This window comes from Dermochelys coriacea, chromosome 7 (assembly GCF_009764565.3).
Source record: "Dermochelys coriacea isolate rDerCor1 chromosome 7, rDerCor1.pri.v4, whole genome shotgun sequence".
NCBI classification, from domain to species: Eukaryota; Metazoa; Chordata; order Testudines; family Dermochelyidae; genus Dermochelys; species Dermochelys coriacea.
The window spans coordinates 86079259-86101161 of record NC_050074.1 but is presented as its reverse complement, the minus strand read 5'-3'; the positions used below and the strand labels follow the sequence as shown (position 1 = coordinate 86101161).

The 21903-nt window shown below is 39.7% G+C and overlaps 1 protein-coding gene across 12 annotated transcripts in view; it reads left to right on the top strand.

Annotated features, from left to right (window-relative positions):
* Positions 1-21903, top strand: part of MICU1 (mitochondrial calcium uptake 1) — a 242693-nt gene that overhangs the window by 194053 nt on the left and 26737 nt on the right. For 11 of the 12 annotated variants that reach the window (XM_038408647.2, XM_038408650.2, XM_043519824.1 and 8 more), the window contains 2 exons: positions 3437-3574; positions 9715-9823. In XM_038408647.2, coding sequence (XP_038264575.1) covers positions 3437-3574; positions 9715-9823 — 247 coding nt within the window. Of the gene's footprint in view, positions 1-3436; positions 3575-9714; positions 9824-16166; positions 16250-21903 lie in introns of all 12 variants that reach the window. The other variant, XM_043519828.1, reaches the window with a different exon arrangement.

Sequence of the window (21903 nt, the reverse complement as noted above, 5' to 3'; positions counted from 1 at the left end):
GCATCGCAATGGGATAGGGGAATTGTTTTTGTACTAAATGCTTCTCTGCCTGTTGTTTGGGTCATTCAACTCATAATACTGCATTTATTTCATTTTTGACAATTTTTGCAGGATTATGGGCACCAGAAATCAAATTATGCTGATATACTTTTGGGATCCACCAGTTATGAACTGATGAGATCCTTGTACTTTAAAGACTGTGTTAATTTTATTAGGTGCCAGTAATGAAGGTTAGACTTTGATTCCATAAGTGCTTTTCCATCCTGTTTTATCATCATCAACTGATAGTTGATGAAGTTGTAAAACCTCCACATTTTAAAGTGACACTGTTTGTGTCTATATTTGGATCTCAGATAGTGTAACTTGACAAATATTTTTAAAGTAATCCCACTTCTTGCATGCACCTTTGCTGTCATTCATTCGCAATAGGACTGTCCTAGAACCAACAAATCAATTGAAATTGAGCGAAAATTATAGCATTGTCTTTAATCTATCCAGTGTATTTGAGTATTGAGTAGTCTCTCTGCTACTAAGGGACATCTCATTAAGGAGAGATGGAGATTCTAGCATGGCGGGGGAAAAGGGGGAATGTCTGTGATCACGATATGGTAATTAGCCTTGAGCAAACGAAATACTTGAGGATCATATCCTAAAATGGGGATAGAGCAAGATGGCCTTGCTGACTGATACTACTACTTCTTACTGGGGACTCATGGTTAAGTGGTTCCTGGTGAAAGACTGACTTTGGGTCTTTGGTTAACCTTACCAAAAAATGGTACCAAAAAACCTTGAGGTGAGACAGTTTGAGAGGGGAGGAATGCAGAGGAGAGGTTGGGTTGGTGGGAAGGGATTTGTTTGTTTCCCTTCTGAGCTGAAGTATTATCACAACTAATATTGTAGTACGGTCTCTCCTTCCTGGTCAGCTGCAAAAAAGTAGCTGGTACCAATGGAACTTGTATGGGTACAGTTCTTAATCCTGTTAAGGGCATGAAGATAAAAAATGAATAAATTCCTCATCAAGTTGTTAAAGTGGGGTAGGGGAAATGAAAAATATACATTACACTTATTCTAAACTTGTCTGAGAAAGGTCACTAATTATAAACTGAGCTTGAAAATTTTAAAGCCCTTTCAGGTGTGCTAATAAAAGATAGTGTCTCACATTCCCTCGAAATTGAGGTCTTTAAAGAACATGAGTAAAAATACTGATTTGCATGTTTGGGGGTTAATTGAGAGGCAAACGGAGAGTCTCTACTAGAAAGTCTTGCTGCTGCTTTAAAAACTACATTGGATGTGAAATTTATGTCTCAAGTATTGTAACATTTTTCCATATTCCTCAGAAACACCAAAGAAATGGATGAAGTTCCTTACTTCTGATGTTAATGAAGACTGTATTTTTCCTCTGACTTTGATAGGGTTTTTCCTATGCCAAATGAGACAGAAAGAGCTCAGTGTTTTGGGTACAGAATAAGTGGGATTCTTTAGCAAACTACAGCTAAGAGGTTGCATGACTTCCCAGATACTGCACACACCATTTAAGCTCAGAAAAAAAGACTAAAGATCAAATTGGTTGGTTTTTTTTTTTTAATATATTGCATCTTGGGACTAGACATAGTTATTTCATTTCCTTCCAAAAATTGAATCTTCAAAGGTCAGAAATTTTGCTATGATAGTTAATTTGACTAAATAGTACAGGGAACAACCTATGGAATTCATAATCCATGAGTCATTCACATCAGAAACCCAAAAGTTCTCTTACTTGATCAGGAAACTGAATCCTAGTGCATGGCCTATGTGTTGAATCCAAACAGTTCAGATTTTGAATGTTGAGCAACCAATGTCTTACTGTCAAGCTGTAGACCAATAACTACTTTGCAAATTTCAAATAAAATTTTAATCTCTCCATACAGTTTGTGAACAGGCGGAAGAAAAGCAGTGAAATTGATCAAGTAAATTATTCACTATGAATTATTTACTCAGCTCTTTTCATTACCATGCAAATTGTAATGGCTTGTTTACAAGCCACCTCCTTGTTAGGTAGTTTAACTAAAGAACACTCATACACATCCTTTTGTCCAAAATAGTTTGAGCTTGTTGACCTTCAGGTCATGCAGCAAGGCTATCTATTTATGTTAGCTTGTAGGGAGACAGGAGCTTGATGGGGGTGGTTGTTTATGGGGCTAGGTAGTTAAGGGATGGTAACTGTTGGCTTTCTTATATCAGCTCTGGCAAACTTGATATAAGATGTTAGTGTTGATAGTGAGTTTTCACTTTTTTTTTTTTTAATGATAATGCCTAGGGAGCAACCGAGATCGGGGCCCCCTTGTGTTAGACACTATCCACAAATGGAGTAATAGTCCCTGTCCAAAGAGCTTAGAATCTAAATGGACAACACCAACAATGGGTGAGGGTGAAGAGGTACAACCTATAAGCAGAGTAAACAGACTGATTGACAATTTGCAAATGTCATGTTAGATCCTTGACTATTTGTGATTTATTTTTGTATTTATTTTTGCTGTAGTAAGTCTCTAGCGTTTTTACTCGCTGAGATTGATGTTAGCATCTAACCTGATCACTTAGAAGGCTATTCAATGAAAAAACTTTTTTCTCCCTCTGAAAGGCTTGTGAGGGGAGATTGGAGTGAAAGTGTCCCACAACAATTTTTGTAAGCCTCTCAGAGGCTAGAGATTGGCAGCTGTCGAATGAAGAGTTTACCAAAACTTGGCAGTTGTAAGGGAAAATCAAGAGCAAGGGAAGGAGTCTTCTCTCACTGACAATCCCTACATAGCGCTTGGGGATTTTTCCCTTCCTGATTTACTGACCACCACGCTTCTTGCCAACCATGTTTCTCCCCACTGTTATTTTTTTTAAGTCATGCTTACTGTGTTTTCTTCAAGGATCTGTGCAGGACTGAACCCTGAGAAGGGGTTACTGACAGCAGCTTGTTCTCTACATGACACAGTCACACTTCTGTGGCCTGGAGTGTGTGGCATGTATTTTCTAGTACTGGCAAACTGTCTTCTGACACTGTCCCCACTCCGATTGCAAGTTTTATACCATTTCTGAACTGCCTTTAAATGAAAATCTAGCTTATTTTCATTCAAAAATGTCCATTCTGGGTTGTAATCAATGCTTCTTGGGGACCAATCCCACAAATGCTGTCCCCCTGTATAATGGAACAAGTTGATTGTGATAAAGGAAATTCCTAAATGGCTGTCCAAGTACTGGGATGTGGGTGTGTAAAATAAATAAATAATTGCTGACATTGATGAAGAGGGGATGTTGAGCACAGTTAGAGCTGCTTCTGGAAATACTGTCAGCCACACTTACCTCAGCATTGCAGTAAATGTTGTGCACCTCCTGAATAAAATATCAGCTTCCTATTAAAGCAGAATTGCTTTAATATTAGTGTTTTGTTTTAATCTTCTTTCTCTTCCAGTTTGAACGGCATGACCCTGTGAATGGGCGGATCGCTGAGCGTCAGTTTGGTGGCATGCTGCTGGCCTATAGTGGAGTGCAGTCAAAGAAGCTCACTCTCATGCTGAAGCAACTCAGGAAACGTTTTCAAGAAGGAGAGGTTAGTGGCTTTCAGGCAGACAAAAGAGGAATTTTAAGACTTTCTGATGCATGCATCTACCGTGCTTTGCACTGTGAAATGAAGTCTAAAATGTGAATAAACTTAGAATGAATCATTTCAGTGCTGATACTTCCATTGACTTTTACTTGTCCAAAATATATCTCAGTAGTTCAATAATGCTTGAGAACTGAATACATCATGGGCTGGAGTCAAACAAAAAAATGGCCAATTCATATTTTGCTCTGAAATTATAGATCTAAGCTGTGGGCTGGCACAGACTGGGTTTATCATAAAATGAATATGCTCCGACTCCTTGGAAAAAAAAGCACCTGACCCTCTAAAACCTATTCAGGCCCGAGGAGCCACATTGACTTCAGATAATCAACAAATCACCAACAGTAAGGAGTCAAAAAATGCATACGTCCAGTGATTGATATCTGGTTGTATGTATAATGACAGACTGCTTTACACATTTTAACATGAGTGCATTGCAATTGTGGGTGTAGAAATACTTAACATTTAATTTAAAAAACCACGCTTTCTGGAGAAAGCCCCCACATGTTTAACCTGAACAAACTGAAGACTTGTATCTATAAGTTGACTTGACCTTGGATTAATTGTGCAGTATGATTGAGTAGTTTATCATTTTATTATGAATTTAAGAGAAAAATGTTATGGGAATTAAACTCAAAATTTGTAGGGGGAAAAGGTTGCAGTCCCTGCGGTAGTTACTTCAGGGAATGAGACCTCGGAATAAAACACTTAAAATGAAAGGACATCTTTAATATGATGTTGAAAGTATGGGGTGCTAAATTACAGTAGTGTTAGAATTTCATGTCTGCTTCTATAGAGATTGACAGTGCTCCTTTTTTATTAATTAGTTTGTGAACATAGCAATTAACCAAAATGGGAACTAATGAAAGACTTCTGCTTCTGTGTTTAGTAGGCCTGACTGTTGGAGAACCACTTCCTTTTAGCAGCAGAACTGTCATCTATTTCTTAATTTCGTTAATCCATTTTGTGATGCAAAATTTATTAAGAAATACTGGCCCAGATTCTGACCAACTGTAAGATCCCTTTATGCTGCTCCTTAAAGCTGCTCTAAATGGATTCCACTGTTAGGAAGGAATCCTCAGTTGGCATAAATCCAGCATGGCCAACCCTATCTCAGTGCCTCCTGCACTTAGCATAGGGGATGTGTTGGAAGAACTAGGGTATTTTGAGGAGCCAAAGCACAGTGTATTCAAGCAGTTCTTTCTGGTGTAATGGCCCTTGGGTAGCATTCAAAGCCAGTGAAAACTAAAGCAGCCACTAGGTTCCTCTAACTTGTTTCAGGGACAGCTGACAATTTACGCCATTATGTTTTATATTGGTAGTGCTAACTTCTACATCTGTCATGTTTTGGATATTATGAAAGAAGCAACCTGATTATTACTGTATGCTTATCAGGGTTAATTTGTCAGTTTGCTTTCCTTGAAATTGTACATCAATCAAAGGCTAAAAAATAAACATAGAAATCTCCTTCATGAGTCAATAAATCATAATTCAAGTTGTCACAGAGCACATCTCTCAGCACCAGACTGGCACCTCCTCCTGGTCATTCTGGGGATTAGCTCAAGGCTGACGCTCCCATCTGTAGTCTGTATACCATCACTCCTTCTCCGCAGTCCAATAGTAACCCCTCTCGCAGCATCCGAAACTGCAGCGTCCTCTTTGTTGCTCGGCCCTGTCTGTGTTCCCTCCCCCTTTCGAGGGAGTTTAGCTCCTAGTCCAGCCACCTCCCTAGTGGTGACTGCAGTTAATTATCCTGCCACTTCCTCAGCATAGGGGAAGGTGTTTCCCTGGCCTGCCCACTACTATCGCTGCATTTCTCTTGGCCACTTCCCCGTGGCCACAACACCCTCCTCAGTCTTAGCAACCCATCAGGAGCTCCTTCTCTTCTCACCCGGCTGATTCCTGGATCGCTCTGTCCAAGGTGCTACAGGGTTGCAGCCTACTCCAGACAGTCCTCCTTCCTCAAGCTCTAGGCAGCTACTGACCCTGCTTTGTCCAGAGGCTCTTTTTATGGACTTGCCAAGTGCTGTGGCTGCTCCTCACAGACCCTCTCCTATTGGCTGCTTTTCATGTGGCCTCCCCAGGTGTATTAACCTTTTACTAGCCATGGTGGGGCGGACACCCCATCACTCAAGTATTTTAGAACTGTGCTGGTAGAGGCCAGTGAGGCCTAAAATACTTTCATGTCAGCCACATGCTCCAAAGGTTTTGCAAAGCTCATACTTCCCTGATATCCCAAGTGGGGTGCTGCTCATGCCAGGTACAAACTTCCTATAAGACTTCACTCTTTCTCCATGTACTGTATTTGTGTTTTCACAGAAGCTGAGTTCTACAAGCGTAACATGCAGAGCTTGGCATATTCAAGCACCATTGATAAAATGCAGGCTTCAGTAAAGTTGCAAGCTAAATCCGGACCCTGGTTTTAGAATCATATAAGCACAAATCCACCCTTTTTTCTCCACATTAATGAAAACTAAGAAAATTCCCAGACACACATCTTCATTGAGATGTAGCCAAGTTTAAGAATACATTTCTCTTTAAAGCACAAATAGAATGTATAGTTAAAAGTAAACACTAGAAGCTTGGGAAATTCTCCATGTAGAGTTGGGTGACACACTGAGCCCTGTCTACAGTAGTAGTGGCAGACCTGCACTGGTGGTAGTGCAGTGGGGGAAGACTTCCTAAAATATGCTAGAGTAGATGTAGCCTTAAAGAGCAAACTATTGGCATCCATTTAGGGAGAACTTAAGTTGTGTGTGAGGATCTCTAGCCTTGAGGTGAACCTGAGTAGGGACATGAGGACAGAGTTCCATTTGGAGTTGGATGTTATAGTAACACTGGTTTTAAAGGTCTGTATATTTGTAATTTTATCTGAAAGCTTTTGGTTCAGGAATAACAATTTATAGATTCATAAAGTTTGGGTGTGTGACTAGCAGAAAATACCAACTCCTAATGTCTCATTTTCCAATTTCTTGTAACGTTTTCTGTAGCTAGTTTTGATATATGGTAGCTAACAATAGCCAAGGATGCTGAGAGATGAACTGGAGGGACCTGATTTTTTTGTCAGCATCTGATTGTTTCTTCACCGGATAAAGAAAAAAACTCTTAACCTGATAGAGAGGGACATGTTTATGTCCAGATTCTAGGGGTAACATTCCTGCCAGGCTGTTTTTATGGTTATGGTTGTTAACCGGATATATAACCACCCTTTTTATCTCGAAGGAAGAAGGAATTCAGAATTTTACACTTGTAAGAACAAAAGCAATAGATGATTTCCAAGTCTGGAGAAGGATGAAAAGCTGAAAGTTTTTAATTAAAGCAATAGCAAATAAAGGCAAATAATAAAGAGTTTTGGGGAAGTGGTAAAGGATGTGTGGGTGCCAGTTTCTCTTTTCCCCTCTGCCACAGATGAAACTCTTGGCAGCTTTGTTGACTCTAGGCAGCTGGCTATACAGTGACTAATTAAGTTAGATAGAAGGATCATCTATTACAAGCGGTTGTAGCTCATGTACATTTCAATCCAATCCAGTACCTTTCTTCAGAACATCCTCATACAAGACTGGTTGCTTTTTTTAATCTTCCACTGTCCCAAGTGGAAAGAGGTTTTGGAACACAGTGTCCTTTGGTGATATGTATGTAATACCTTCAGTACCCAAAGACATTTATCTGATTTTATTGGATTACTCTATTGCTGCTGACTTAACATGTGGTTTAAATCCTTACACTTTTTTAATGAAGTGTGATGGAGAGAATCACTTACATTCCTTTTGAGCTTGCTAGCTAAATTTATACAGGAATGCACCTGCAACATTTTCTTTTGTAAATGAGTTCAGTGTTAGCATAAAAGTGTTCTTGGACTTGAAATAACTTAAGCTTAACCCTAGTGTTGCATCCTGCTCTTCATTTGTAATTTACAACCTCTGCAGAAGTGGCTGGTTCCCAATTCTTTTATATTTGAGTCACAAGCTAGCAGTTGTGCTGAAAAGGTGGTGTTTATATGCTAATCACTGTTGTTCTCTTGGATCCCAGACCTTAAAAATGAGCTATCTTCTCTACTGTGATTTTTGTCACTAAACTCCCTTTCAGAGTATCTTACAATGCATTTCTTGTTTTAAATGATTAGTCCAGTAGTCTGCCCTTGTTGTTGTTAAAGGCCTGAATAGCTCAAGTTACTGAAGACATTTTAGACAGTGTTAATACAGATTTTACAGCTTAATTTGGATTCACCAGCTGAATGTATTCATTTCAACATTTTCATCTTCATCATAACAGTGAAAATATAATTATTTTTATAGGTACCCCATTTTTAGCATTCTGTCTCTTGCTGGGTAGAATAGAGAGAAACTTGAATTTAGGCTGGCATGGTGATTCATCATGTTAAGAGCCAAATTCAGAGGTGATGGGTAAGGTAATGAAGTATAGAATCCCTAACTGTCAGACCCGTGCTCATTTAGGTTCACTTAGGCTGCTACACTGTTAAGTTTTTGAGACTCTCCTGCTGTTGTTCTATCGTTGATGCAGTTCCACTGGTGTTAGTAATAAATAATATAAGGGCGAATATAGATAGGACTTGGGCATTTTTATTGCCTCACTATGTCCTCCAACTCTGAACAAATCTAGACACGGTGGTAAAAAGACAAGTAACTACTCTAAACTAATGACAGGTTTCAGAGTAGCAGCCGTGTTAGTCTGCATCCGATGAAGTGAGCTGTAGCTCACGAAAGCTTATGCTTTAATAAATTTGTTAGTCTCTAAGGTGCCACAAGTACTCCTTTTCTTTTTACCCAAACTAGTATTTACCTGGGTGCTAGCCCCAGTGGAGTTGCCTCAAGGCTAGAGCAATTGTGGGAGAATTTCCAAAATTCTCAGTGTGAGTCGTGCCTTAGACCTGACACAATCACTCTGTCAACATGTAGAGAATATCTAATTTAATTTACATACCAAAGAGCCAGAAGAAAGTTAAAGTATGATGAGACTACTTTCGCTTTCCTGCTCTCTGTCTCAGCATGTAATTTTCACTAATATACACCCCCTCTGATTATATGTAAGGGAGTTTAAACATATGTTTCCACTGCAAAGAAAAACCCATGGTGCTGAGTCTCAGAGCCCACGTCAATAGACTTGGGCTTATGAAGCTCAGGCTGTGGAACTAAAAATAGCAGCTTAGGTGTTCCTGCTCAGGCTGGAGCTTGGGCTCCAAGACCCTCCCCCCCTTACCAGGTTTCAGAACCCAGGTTCCAGCCCAAGACTGAATGTCTGCACTGCTATTTTTAGCCCTGCAGCCTGAGTCCGCAAGCCCAAACCAATTGAACTCAGGTCTGAGACTTGGCACCAGGGTTTTTTCTTTGCTGTGTCGACATACCGTAAGTGACTTGAAGTGCTAGGGGAGTTTTACTTACACCGCTGAGACCTCTGAATTTGTCCTTAAGGCTCTATTTTTAGAGTGTCAACCATCTGATCTCCTTACTGCAAGTTTGAAGACCATAAGGGGTATAAACTGATATGCTTGCAGCAAGTTTCTGGATCTTGATTGTGCACTGGCTATGTGATCACATTATTGGGCAAGTGGTTGACAGCAGGGAGAATGGTGGTGGTTTTTGTTTCAACTTCGCTATCACCACTGACCCTTCCATACACCAAGCCTGATTCTTATATACACTAAGGGCCTTTTATACTATCTGAGTGCTGTAAATGACAATCAGGCCCATAATGTTGATCAGGAACAAATAATGGCTAGGCACAGGGAAACCTACAATATCTGTATTAAGCCTATCCCCCTCAGCTGGCATTAACTTCATGGTAAGGAGACAATGGGACTGTAATGGGGTTTACTGCAGAAAGAGAAATTTCAATTAAGGGAGGAAATAAGAATTTGGTAGCTAGTTGACTTTTCAGTTACCGCAAGTGTAGATTTTAAATTGTATATAATCCCAAATAATGATTTAATGTAATGCACTATGGCGAGTCATACATGAATTCCTATTTGGACATACCTATCATCTTTATTCTCCTTGGGGCCTTTTCCTATCAAAATTATTTCATTATTTGTCTCCTTACTTTAAAAATATTTGTTCCTTCTATTGCAGGGGCTGACGTTTGAGGAGGTAGAAAGCTTTTTTACTTTTCTGAAGAATATAAATGATGTGGACACAGCTTTGAGCTTTTACCACATGGCTGGAGCTTCTCTTGATAAAGGTATTAAACACTTGTGAGCTTGCTGGATTTTTTTTTTTTTTTTAATACCATTAAAGCAGGATGTTCAGACTTGAAGCTGTTCAGCAAGTCTTTTCTGACTGATAAAAAGTGCACTAAAATCATGTTTCCCCTCTTGTCATGAGAAGATTTTAACTTGCAGCTGTTAGTGGGAAAAGAAGGATTTGGGATTTTGTGCTTGTCCTCTGTTAGGTATAAGGAAAAATATGTTGAAATTTACTTCCCATTTGCATTTTTCGGGCTATTTTAACAGATCCACAGGCTCTGAACATCACTAATTGACTAAGATAACATTCAGATCTAATGTGTGTTCCCTTCTACTTTATTTCCTACATTGTATTCTACATAATTTATGTCGTGATTCAGTGCATTCAGCAAATGGTTGCTTTCAACTTTTTAGGCTTTGTTATAAAAATCTTATCAATTTGCTAAATGCTGCTTTTATTGATCAGAAATCAAAGCGTGGGGTGAGTATCTTTTTATCCTCCAGACCTGCAACAGGGATGGACTTGGAGCCTTTGGGGGTCACTTTGATAGGACTTCTAGCCAAGTTGCTGGGACTTGGGATGCTGTATATTTTTGTATATTTTACAGCAGATAGGAAAATTGTTGCTGAAAGTAGGGATGTGCAGACAGTCTCATTCCAATGGGAACAGAAGAAGATCACTGTAATATCAGTAATTCTCAACCTTTTGGCATTAAAGTCATTTCCTGCTCTTATGGAGTCCTTAGTACAGATTTAGTCAGAGATCATCTTCGTCTTATTGGTCTGGGGCTTTGTGAAACATGAGAAGCAGCCCCCTCTTAGCAGCCACAAGTGGAGAGAGGAAAAGAAGAAATAATTCTACCCTGGCAATTTTTGGAAATCTTAATATCTGAACCACAAAGATCATAAGCTCTGCTGGGCAAGAACTCTGTCTGCATTGGGCTGTGAGCTGCCATGTACTCTTACAGTACTTATAATTTCTTCTCCAACATCCAAGACAAGGAGAGAGCTATTGGTGAGCATTACAAAGGGGCCCACAGGGTTCATCATAGTGAAGGAAAGAAATTTGACAGTTTAATTTCAGTTTGGGATAGATCTCTGAATTTTCATAAATGTATGTAAAAATCTACATAAATGTATGTAAAAATTTTTCTCCTGTCTTTGACCCAATGCTGACTTTTGCCTTCTACTTCTGAATCCCTCAAAGCTGAGTCAGAGAATTAAAATAACTTCAGTGCAGATTCTCTTTAAAAAAACAAAAAAAAGCAAAAAAGCATTTGAAGTCCAGCTAGAACATACTTTTACTTTTGACCAAGTATAAGGTCCAGTCCTTCTTGTGTAAAATATCTATGAGAGGGCACACAGTTGTATAGTTCCTAATCAAATAATGTCTACCTTATATCCCACTATCATCACATGGAAAACACCTTCCAGAAGGAACCAGCAATAGTAGTTGAATATTACAGTATTTAGCTGAGAACCATTATAACAATATAATTTATTAAACATGCATAACCATCCCCTTCTTTTTTCAACTTCTTCCAGTGCTTAACTAATCCACCAAATTATCTGAACATTTGCACTGTAAAACTAAAGTTCATTGTTTCTGTATTGCCCATAAAAAAGATAATTTTTTTTAATCTGTTACAGTTGCATACCTGTTTTGAGTCAGATTTTTTTTTTCAGATTAGTAATTTTTGTAAAACTCATTGGTAAAACTGGGAACATAACACATCACAAACTAATTTAAAGTTTTCAAATCCTAATAAAAACTCCTATTCTGTATATAAAAGCTATAGATTATTTAATCAGCTAAAAAGTGAAACTTCTTTACCAGTAAGTTATAACTTTGAGCCATTACTGCCCTTGGAACATTAAAGTGTGAATGGGGGCTTATACTGGAATATTTTAAAAGACTACTACATGCTCCAATTCAACTTGCATCTCTGCTCCTAAATGCTCTTGTTAACTGAGATCAGCCTTAGTTTATAGCTGAGATCATGTACTTTAGGTATTTTAAGTCGAATGGGATCCAACAGGTGGAAACATCTTCTTTGAATGAGCATAGTGAAAGATCTTTTAACTGGAACATTGTGTGTAAAATAGCAGTGTTCAGATACTGAAATACAGACTAACTTCAGGTAAAACTTTTAGTTACCCACCAATCTACTCTGATCTGATAATGGACCGGAGAAATCCTGTGTTTTGACAGTGCCCCATTTAGGACTCTGCTTAGGGTAAACCACAAACATTTATGTCCTGGAATTAATATTTGTGGAGTGTCTAGATTAGCACAGATTTTAGCCAATTTAAGTTAACTGACAATTAACATGACTTGCAATAGAGTCACAAACTGTAGTATAGCCGTATACTGTCGTATAGCTTGATAGAGGTTAGAAACCAATTAGAGAGTTAATTCTGCAACGTTCCTCCTGGAAATCCCCTGGTTGGAAAGTAGCATGCCCCATAGTGGCCTGGTCTACACTTAAAAGTTTTACTGGCATATCTATGTTTGTTAGGAGTGAGAAAGGCTATGCTGAGCATACGGCTATGCTGGCAAAAGCTCCAGTGTAGACAGTTATATTGACAAAAAATTTCTTTTGCCAGTATGGCCAATATCATTCTGAGAACTGGTATAAGCTATACAGGCCAAAGAACTCTGTTTCTGTTGCACCGTGATACAGCAAACTGGAAATTCTGCCACAGGTTCAGGTAGATTAAAATCTGGAGCACTCTGGTAGATTAAAGATGAACATGAATAAAGATATCATTGCAATCACTGCAGTGTTGTTTATGTTGGTGTTAACCTACAAATGTTTACGCTGCCCCCAAATATTTTGAGTAGCAGAGGTTTTTATATTAATAGTTAATGTAGACCTTCAGGAAAGCTGGACGATTTGGCAGCTGGATAGCGCATTGTTGAAGTTTGATCCAGAAAGATATGTAAAGAGGTTGGAGCGGGGGAAGTGGGGAGGGTGTTGGCACTCAGAAGTTGGATGAGGCTTCGGCAATGAAAAGGGAATTCATTTTTCCTTCTTTGCACTCAGGATTGCAGGTGGCCTGAAATTTGAGAGAGTTAGTAGTGGATAGTGTGTTAATGAGATATTTATGTTCAAATGATTTGCACATTATATGGTTCCTAGCATATAAATGTGTTCTCCTAGCCAGAGCATCAAGTCCACACAGAGTAAATGATACATTTGTTCCACCTTTTCTAGCAGATGAATTCGCATAAAGTTGCTTATATCTCTATTAATATACCCCAAAAAAGTCACTCACCTGACTGCCAAAAGAATGGGATTATTTTTACTATTAAAATTAAAATGTTAAAAGTGACCATAATCCTTATATGCTAAATAAATTGTTCCTAATCTACTGCAGCAGACTGACCCATTTTTATGATTCTAAACATTTTATAAACCAAAAGGGGAAAAAATTAGTAGCATAAAATAGACACAGTGGGTTCCTGCTTCACTGACATTTTTCACCCTTAATTTAAGATAGACCCTGGTTTTAAAAAGAATGAACCATGGAATAATGCATGACTTTATTCATTCAAGCTTGTATTTTCTAGAAATAACTGTTATGCTACCAGAAATTCAATGGCAACAAATTCTTAAATCGCAAATAAACAAAAATCATATACAGAAATTGTACCTAACAAATGAGCTCAGGAGTGGAGCAGGGTCTGGGTTGGAAGTCTCACAGGATAAGTTTATATCGTGTTTTAAAACCCACAGTAGAGAGTCTCAAACCCCAGATCAGAGACTCAGGCTCATGCCCTGGCACTAAAAATAACAGTGTAGATATTGTGGCTCAGGTTGGAGTTCAGGCTCTAAAGGCCACTCCCCTCCCCAGTGACAGTTCAAGTCCTAGCTTGAGCGGAAGTCTGGAAAAAGCTGAGAGGCATATTGCTAAAATCTATCTGGAGTAGGGGAGGGTTTGGAGGAATGTAAACAAACTATTTTTTTTTGTTTTTAAGAGGAACATGAATGCCTGCTGTTACGAAGGGCCATTTTAGGGGGAGGAATGGGGAGAATAGAGGTGAGCGATTTCGGACTGCATCAAGGCGAGGGGAAATTATGGGGAAAGGGGGATGAGTGGTAGGGGCAGTGAGAGAGGGAGGGACATTGAAAAGGGTTCATGAAGGTAAGTGCCAGTGGGTCTGGGGAAGAACAGGGGCAGAGGGGTTGTCTGTCAGTCCCACATTCTCCCTTTCTGAGTGTGTGCCAGAATCTGGGAGGTCAGAGCCGTATTATGACAATTGGTCTGTAACTTTTTTGCTTGCTTAAAAATTTACGATGGAAAGTAGGTCAAGTTTTTTTCAATAAAGAATGTTATAAACAGGTGCAAGAGAACCAGACAGTGAGACTAAATTAGTGGAAACATAACAGGCCACGTTGATATAATTCAAGGACTATGCTGAAATGGTGCTTAGTAAAAACAGAAAACATGAACCGGAAATTAATGAACCAAAATTAGTTCATGTCAGATATTAGGCCTAATTAGTGGACCACATAGTGAGTGGATGAGCTATTTCACCCATCGTTCCCTTTTTGGGTCCTTAAAAAAATGAACTGATGGAGAGAAAGAAGAACAGAGAGGGAGACGGAGGCTACTGAAGTATAATTCACCATTGTGGCTGCCACCTCCACTATCTTCTGGGACCCCAGACTTTCTTCTTTCTAATCCTAAAAGATGCCTAACTTGACCAGGCCAGAGAGAGGGACCCTGATAGCATGGCCACCTCTACTGGCTTTATCTGAATCCCAAACACCACCTGCGATGAAATGGGATTGGATTTTAGCAGCAGCAACAGCTCTAACTCATCTCAACTTCTTTTCTTTTCTCTAAAAGGACAGTTTGGGACTTTAACAGCAATAGCAGCAGCTCCAGCTCATCTAGCTAATTTCTTCTCTTTTCCCCAAAAGGACAGTTATTACCATCTTTGATACCATCCCAGAGATAGTCAAACAAGGGGGGTTTCCTCCTAAACACGCTCTCCAGCTAAAGGGAAAGGGAACAAGGGAAGTTAAAATGAAAGCCTTACTTAATATTTCGCATTTCAAATGCTTTAATTATTGTTCCTTCTTTTCTGTATCTTTAATACAAGTTTTTTTTTTTTAATCATGTGTTTGCCATGGTACTAAGTAGGCTGTGGTCTCTGTTAACCAAACCTTATTTAGCACTGTTTAATGTTAGCACCTTTGCCTGATTTATTCCATCCAAATTAATACAGCAGCCCCACTCCCTACTCTCTCCCTACTTTGTGTGTTTGCTGAGATTTGGGACCCCCTGGCCGGACAGGGAGTCTGTCCCTGCCCTTATGTGAGCTAAGATATGGGGGGGCATTAACTCTCTGGGGGTGTCAGAGCCCTGCACCAGTGAGTGTGCCAAGATTTTCCACCTCCATTAGCCAGGTTCTAGAGCAGCGGTTCTCAACCCACGGCCCATGGGCCGCATGAGGCCTAATTAGCACACAGCTGCGGCCAAGCTCAGGTGTGTGCTAAAGGCTGGCCCACGTGCTCGGAGTCTGCTGGGTTCCCAGCTGCCTACCGCAGAAGGGTCTGAGCTGACCACTGCCCAACATGGCGGAGTCAGGGCTGCGGGCCCGCTTTGCAGGGGTCAGGGTCTGGAGCAGCTACCAGGGTCCAGCAGGGGTGGCGGAGGTTGGGGCTGCAGGCTGGTCCCATATGGCAGGGTCCAGGACAGCCACCCGGCCCTGCAAGCTCCAGGGTCTGGGTCCGGGGCAACCACCCAGCCCCACAAGCTCTGTGGTCTGGGGCATCTGCCTGGGTCCGGAGCAGCGTGCAGCAGGGGTCCGGGGCAGCCAGTCAGCTCTGCAGGGCCCAGGGCGGTCTGACAGCCTCCCTACACAGCAGGGGTCAGGGCTGCCGCTTCTCGGCCACCCAGCCCCTGCAGCCCAGGTATAGTAACACAATGTGTAATCAGTTGAGAGCCACTGTTATAGAGGCTCTGATCCCCACCTCCCCTTCTTGCTCCCATTATGTAAGTTGGAATTTGAGTGTCTTGTCCCTTTCATCAGGTCTGAGCCCATCTTCCTACCATCCCACCCTTGTGAGCAAGGATATGGAGAACAAACCCCTGCCTCTGTGGGCAGGGAGCTTAGAACTGGCATCCTGAGAACATGCACCAAGAACACACTGTTGACACTGGGCTGAGCTGAGAATAGTTATACTTGATGCATATCAGAAACTCTCCAGCACTGGGGAGGCAGGATGGAAACACCCACTGGGATGAATGGAGCAATTCGCACATCTCAGTGCTATTGTTTCAGGTTATAATCATCTCCATTGTATATTTCTTTTTTCTGCTGAGAACTTCACATTGAGAGGAATGGGATACTTCATACCGCTCTGAGCCTGCTGTGCTGCTGATGTTTGAGCATAGGCCACATGCAGGTAGCACCTGTCTATTCCACTGAAAAGACAAAGTACAAGTATGTGTGTCATAGGTGTTCTGCGGCATTGCTCAAAAAAGGCAGAGTTAAAGTTGTGTGGGCATTTACCTTAACTCTGTGTTTCCTGGTTTTCTGACTTTAGCTGAACTCATCATTCTGGAATGGCAGGAGCTGTCACTGGGCAACTTTAACTCTGTATTAACTAAGTTTTTTTGCCTTTTAATATAAGAAAGCATAAATCATCTAAGCAAAACTATAGGGTTAGGAAGACAGGATGTGTCAGATTCGTAATGGAATATGGCATATGAATAGTGATAAAATGTTGTTACCATCTGACTACTGGCCTCAGTCCCAGTTAATCAGTATTAATCTCACAGTTGCCACTAATAGGTACCTTTGTCTTGAGGAAGATGGTACCATGAAGGGGTTTTGTGCCGCATTTTCAGAATGCTGGCAGGAGATACCTGGAGCTTGTCAGTCTGACTTCTCTAAATGTAGAATTATAGACACAATTTATCAAGCATTGACAGAATATTTTAAGTAGTCTGCTGCAGGTATTAATGCAAAATTGGACATAACGCAGGATACTATGGCTTCTCTAGACAGGAAGGTGTAAGGTTTTGGATTAAAGCTTCAGAAAACCAAAAAACACTGGGGATCTCGAGATATGAATTGATGGGAGCAAGACTCCATTGTCAGAGGATATTACTCTGTAAAGCTTTTAAAACTCTATACAATGACCTGGAGAATTAACAAGGATTAACAACTCATGGAAGATTTAAACTATTTTTCAGTTTAGAAACAATTCTATATATGTCCTCATTTCTGTACTTTCTTTATTTGGTATAAAAAAATGTATATCTAAAAACAGTGGTGCAGGTCTGCCCTTGGCCTGGTATCTATCTTTGTGGAATCTTAATGTGCTCTATTTTTCCTATTCCTCAGTCATTTGCTATCATAACAATTTCTCCCCAGCGGCAGTGATATGTACAAATGATGCTAATAAGAGGGAGGAAAGTACAAATACGTAGTGTGTGCAAGATTTTTTTTTAAAGTTTGTTGTGTAGAACTGTTTTATCGGTAAATATGCAGTTAAATGTGTGTCTGTAAAACACATTGATATATAACCTTCAGATGTATTATGCAGCGGGATTCTTATCAGTATTTGGTTTTCACACAAATATATATTTGGAATTGTATTGTTATATGTTCATAAATAATTGGACCATAAATTTCAAACTTGGGTGCCCAAATTTAGACACCTAAATACAAACTTAAGAACCTGAAAAAATACCTGATTTTGTGAGCTGCTGAGCACATACCGCTCCTGTTGACTTCAATAAGATGTGTGAGTACTCAGCACCTCTGAGATTTAAGCCACTTTCATTTAGGTGCCTGAATATGGATGTAGGTGTCTAACTTCAGTAAGAAAGTTTGAAACCATTGGGCTTGATGTAGTGTTTATGAACAGATGCTGAGTATTAGGTTCAGAAACGATAGATTTGGGAACATTAAAGAAAAAAAAGTTGATTTCATGAAGCATCAGCACCAAACATGATGCTGTTGCTAAGTGAGGGTTCTTGAGGGGTGTTCACATCAAGATCTGAATTATTTGCCTAATGAATTGAAAAGGCACTTTAACTTCCTCTGAGATGTGTGGTAGCATATCTTATAGATGGAAAGCAACTTCTGCATGATACTGATGGAACAGGCTGCTCTTAGTGTGAGAATATTTATATTATTACAAGGCACTGGTGAGACCTCACCTAGAATACTGTGTGCAGTTCTGGTCTCCCATGTTTAAAAAGGATGAATTCAAACTGGAGCAGGTACAGAGAAGGGCTACTAGGATGATCCGAGGAATGGAAAACTTGTCTTATGAAAGGAGACTTAAGGAGCTTGGCTTGTTTAGCCTAACTAAAAGAAGGTTGAGGGGAGATATGATTGCTCTGTATAAATATATCAGAGGGATAAATACTGGAGAGGGAGAGGAATTATTTAAGCTCAGCACCAATGTGGACACAAGAACAAATGGGTATAAACTGGCCACCAGGAAGTTTAGACTTGAAATCAGACGAAGGTTTTTAACCATCAGAGGAGTGAAGTTTTGGAATAGCCTTCCAAGAGAAGCAGTGGGGGAAAAAGATCTATCTGGTTTTAAGATTCTACTTGATAAGTTTATGGAGGAGATGGTATGATGGGATAATGGGATTTTGGTAAGTAATTGATCTTTAAATATTCAGGGTAAATAGGCCTAATCCCCTGAGATTGGATATTAGATGGATGGGATCTGAGTTACCCAGGAAAGAATTTTCTGTAGTATCTGGCTGGTGAATCTTGCCCATATGCTCAGGGTTTAGGTGATGGCCATATTTGGGGTCGGGAAGGAATTTTCCTCCAGGGCAGATTGGAAGAGGCCCTGGAGGTTTTTCGCCTTCCTCTGTAGCATGGGGCACAGGTCACTTGAGGGAGGCTTCTCTGCTCCTTAAAGTCTTTAAACCATGATTTAAGGACTTCAATAGCTCAGACATAGGTGAGGTTTTTCGTAGGAGTGGGTGGGTGAGATTCTGTGGCCTGCGTTGTGCAGGAGGTCGGACTAGATGATCAGAATGGTCCCTTCTGACCTTAGTATCTATGAATCTATGAATTGCAGTTCTGAAACTGGCCTGTAAGTGCAACTGTTTTTCAAGATTTAATAATATAACTGCATCAGAGCTACAGCCCTGCCTAGTTTCAGCCTTAAAAGGCATTTATCACTGCTAAAGCAAGCCTATGGTTGATAAACCCGAGTTTTTCAATGCAGTATCCTGGCATACAGAGGTGCACTGTGGAGGCCATATATACATTTTCCTTTTCTCATGGATGCTGTGGATAAAACATTAGACTGACAGTTCTCAAGAACTGAAATAAATTGTCTCTGTTCATTCTAACGCTTAGGAGACTTCCTCCTCATTGTTGAAAATGAAACATTCACGTTAAGGATTTATTCAGTGCTATTTTGAATGTCTGTTTTTGGGAACCATATTGCTTTTTAAACATTGATGGAAAGTATCATAATTTGTGACCAGAGGTATATAGAGCAATTTTTGGAGAGGTTTTTTTATACTTTTAACTAGCCTCCATTAAAAACTGTGTATTGTTTATTTAGATTCATAGATACTAAGGTCAGAAGGGACCATTCTGATCATCTAGTCTGACCTTCTGTACAATGCAGGTCACAGAATCTCACCCACCCAATCCTACGAAAAACCTCACCTATTTAGGTAGGATCTTGAACAGTTAGTATGTGACACATTGATGAGCTGCTACGTGTATGTATTAATGAAGCATCTACTTTTGTCACTGTGGCTAAGAGAAGTTGAGCTACAGTACTGAAGGTAGCTTTTTATAAATCATAATTTTTTAAAATGTAAGAGTTTGGATTCAGTTCAGAGTCTTTTTTTTCATTCTCACTAGGCCAATAGAGGTGAGTAGTGCTGCCATGGCATTGTACCAGTGTTCCTTTAGATGAAAAGGAGTGCCTTGAAGTGATTTGAAGTGACCTAGCTAATGAATTTGGGACACTGGTTGACTTCAGAAGGGCGAACTCTTGCAGCACTCCTCAGAATGAAAGTTGCCATGATATGGAGCTTTAGAGGGAAGGTCAGCTTGGGAAAGTGTGCGCGTGCGCTATGTGATATAAAAATCTGTTCAAATAACTTCTCAGGATAAAATGTTATATTTTGATGAAATGCTTAATTAAACTCCAGAGAGTAAAGAAACTGCTGTATTTGCGTTGTAGTTTCTTCTTATGTATCTTGGCATCAAATTAGAATCCAGCAAGCTCCCATGGCTTGTGAAGAGATCCATTTGCATGCACTCAAATGCTCAGACTTACCTAATGATTAAATATTAATCATTAAGCAAGTGTGAGAATGAGTGAAAGCCTCAGCACCTGTGCCACACACTATTTGATTTCAATATGCCTTGTGAATATCTTAAACAAGCTGATAAATTATTGTTATGAGAAAAACCAGTTTTGAGAATATATTTTGGGATCTAGTTCTAATACTAAGTTAGAACACATTTGAAATGGCTTAAGAATAGCTGAATTTTTGTATGGAAAGACTGATGCAGGAATTTGGAAATGTTTGTTTTATGAGGAAGCTTCCTCCAGAAAGAACCTGCTTTCGTTTCTTACATCTTAAAGTCTGAGTCCTGAAGGTTGATTTCAACTTTGTTCACAAACCATCAAGAATATGTGGTGATTTAGAGTGTGTGCACCAAAAGGGAAAGTAAAGCTGCTCTAGCATTCATTATTGCCAGTCAGGAAAATAAAATTGCCAAAACTTAAAATAGAAGAGAGGGAAAAAAAATAGGCAAAAATATCTTATTGAGGAAAGCCTGAGAAGAGCACAAAGATCTTTTGCTGACTAGAGGTAAAAACATTTGCACAGCAATGCATCAATCAGTATTTGGAGCAAATGGAGGTAATGCTTGTGATGTTGGATTAATATGATAGGATGCAATAATTGACTGTGGTAAGGGCAAATTAAAGCTATAAAAACCATGACCATGTGAAGCAAATTAACCCATGTTCAGTATAATTGAAAATAAGTCGAATAACATACAGTATTATTTAAGGAGAGAGAGAGAATGAAAATTCTTCAGAACAAGCCTGACGAATAATTACAGAAATTGTATTCTGGTAACTATTTTTTACACTGTAGAAAATAATTTTGTCAGTAAGATGAACATTAACTTGAAAAAAATGTCATGCGGTAATGGCTACAGGGACTTGGGTAACAATGTATTGACTTCCCTTCCGTAATGGGAGGTCTGATGATAACACTCCTGGCCTTCCTGCCCAGGTTTAATTTGGATCAATTCTTTTCTTCTTAAACGTTATTTCCATGGAACTCAGTGGGAGCTGGTGGGTGCTCAACATTTATGATAAGCAGGCTGCTTATTTATATGTCTGACTATGGACTTTGGAGCCCAACTTTACGGACCTTTTTTTCAAAATGCTGACGTCATATATTATGCAACAGTATTACTTTACTGTACCATCATTTTGCCACTATTGCATGTAAAAGTTATCCTGAATTACGACACTGCTTGGGACTTGTGGTGGTTAACATTGTGACATGCCATAATGTCTCAAAGGAATAATTGTTTTTTTAAAATAATAATGTCGGGCCCTTAAGTGGCCAGGAAAAATCTTGTCCTCACATCCCTGATAACCCGATTTTTAAAGCTTTGCAAGAGCAAAAATATTTCACTTGAGACGGTACCTTATTGTACAGTAAATTAGCAAACGGCTCCTCAGATAATATCGCATGCATGTCCCACACTTACTTAGAAATTCAGAATGCTATAGAGCAGTCCATGACCAAAGGAATGTTAGATTGTTCCTCAATAAGCTGTTTAAAATACTATAATTCATACAACAAAAAACAAAAACCATTCTGTATCCGCTGCCTCTTCAGTGTTGTCATATTCCTGAAGGCTTTGGCTATCACTGAATGAATACTCAGTTGTCTTGTCCCAGCTTAATTTACCCTGATGGCAACACTTTCAGGTTCTATCAGGATTGTTGCCATTGGCTGGCTAGTCTACAGAGTAATGCCTGTATTAATGGATCATAGCTAATTTGTATGGCTTAAGTATTTATTT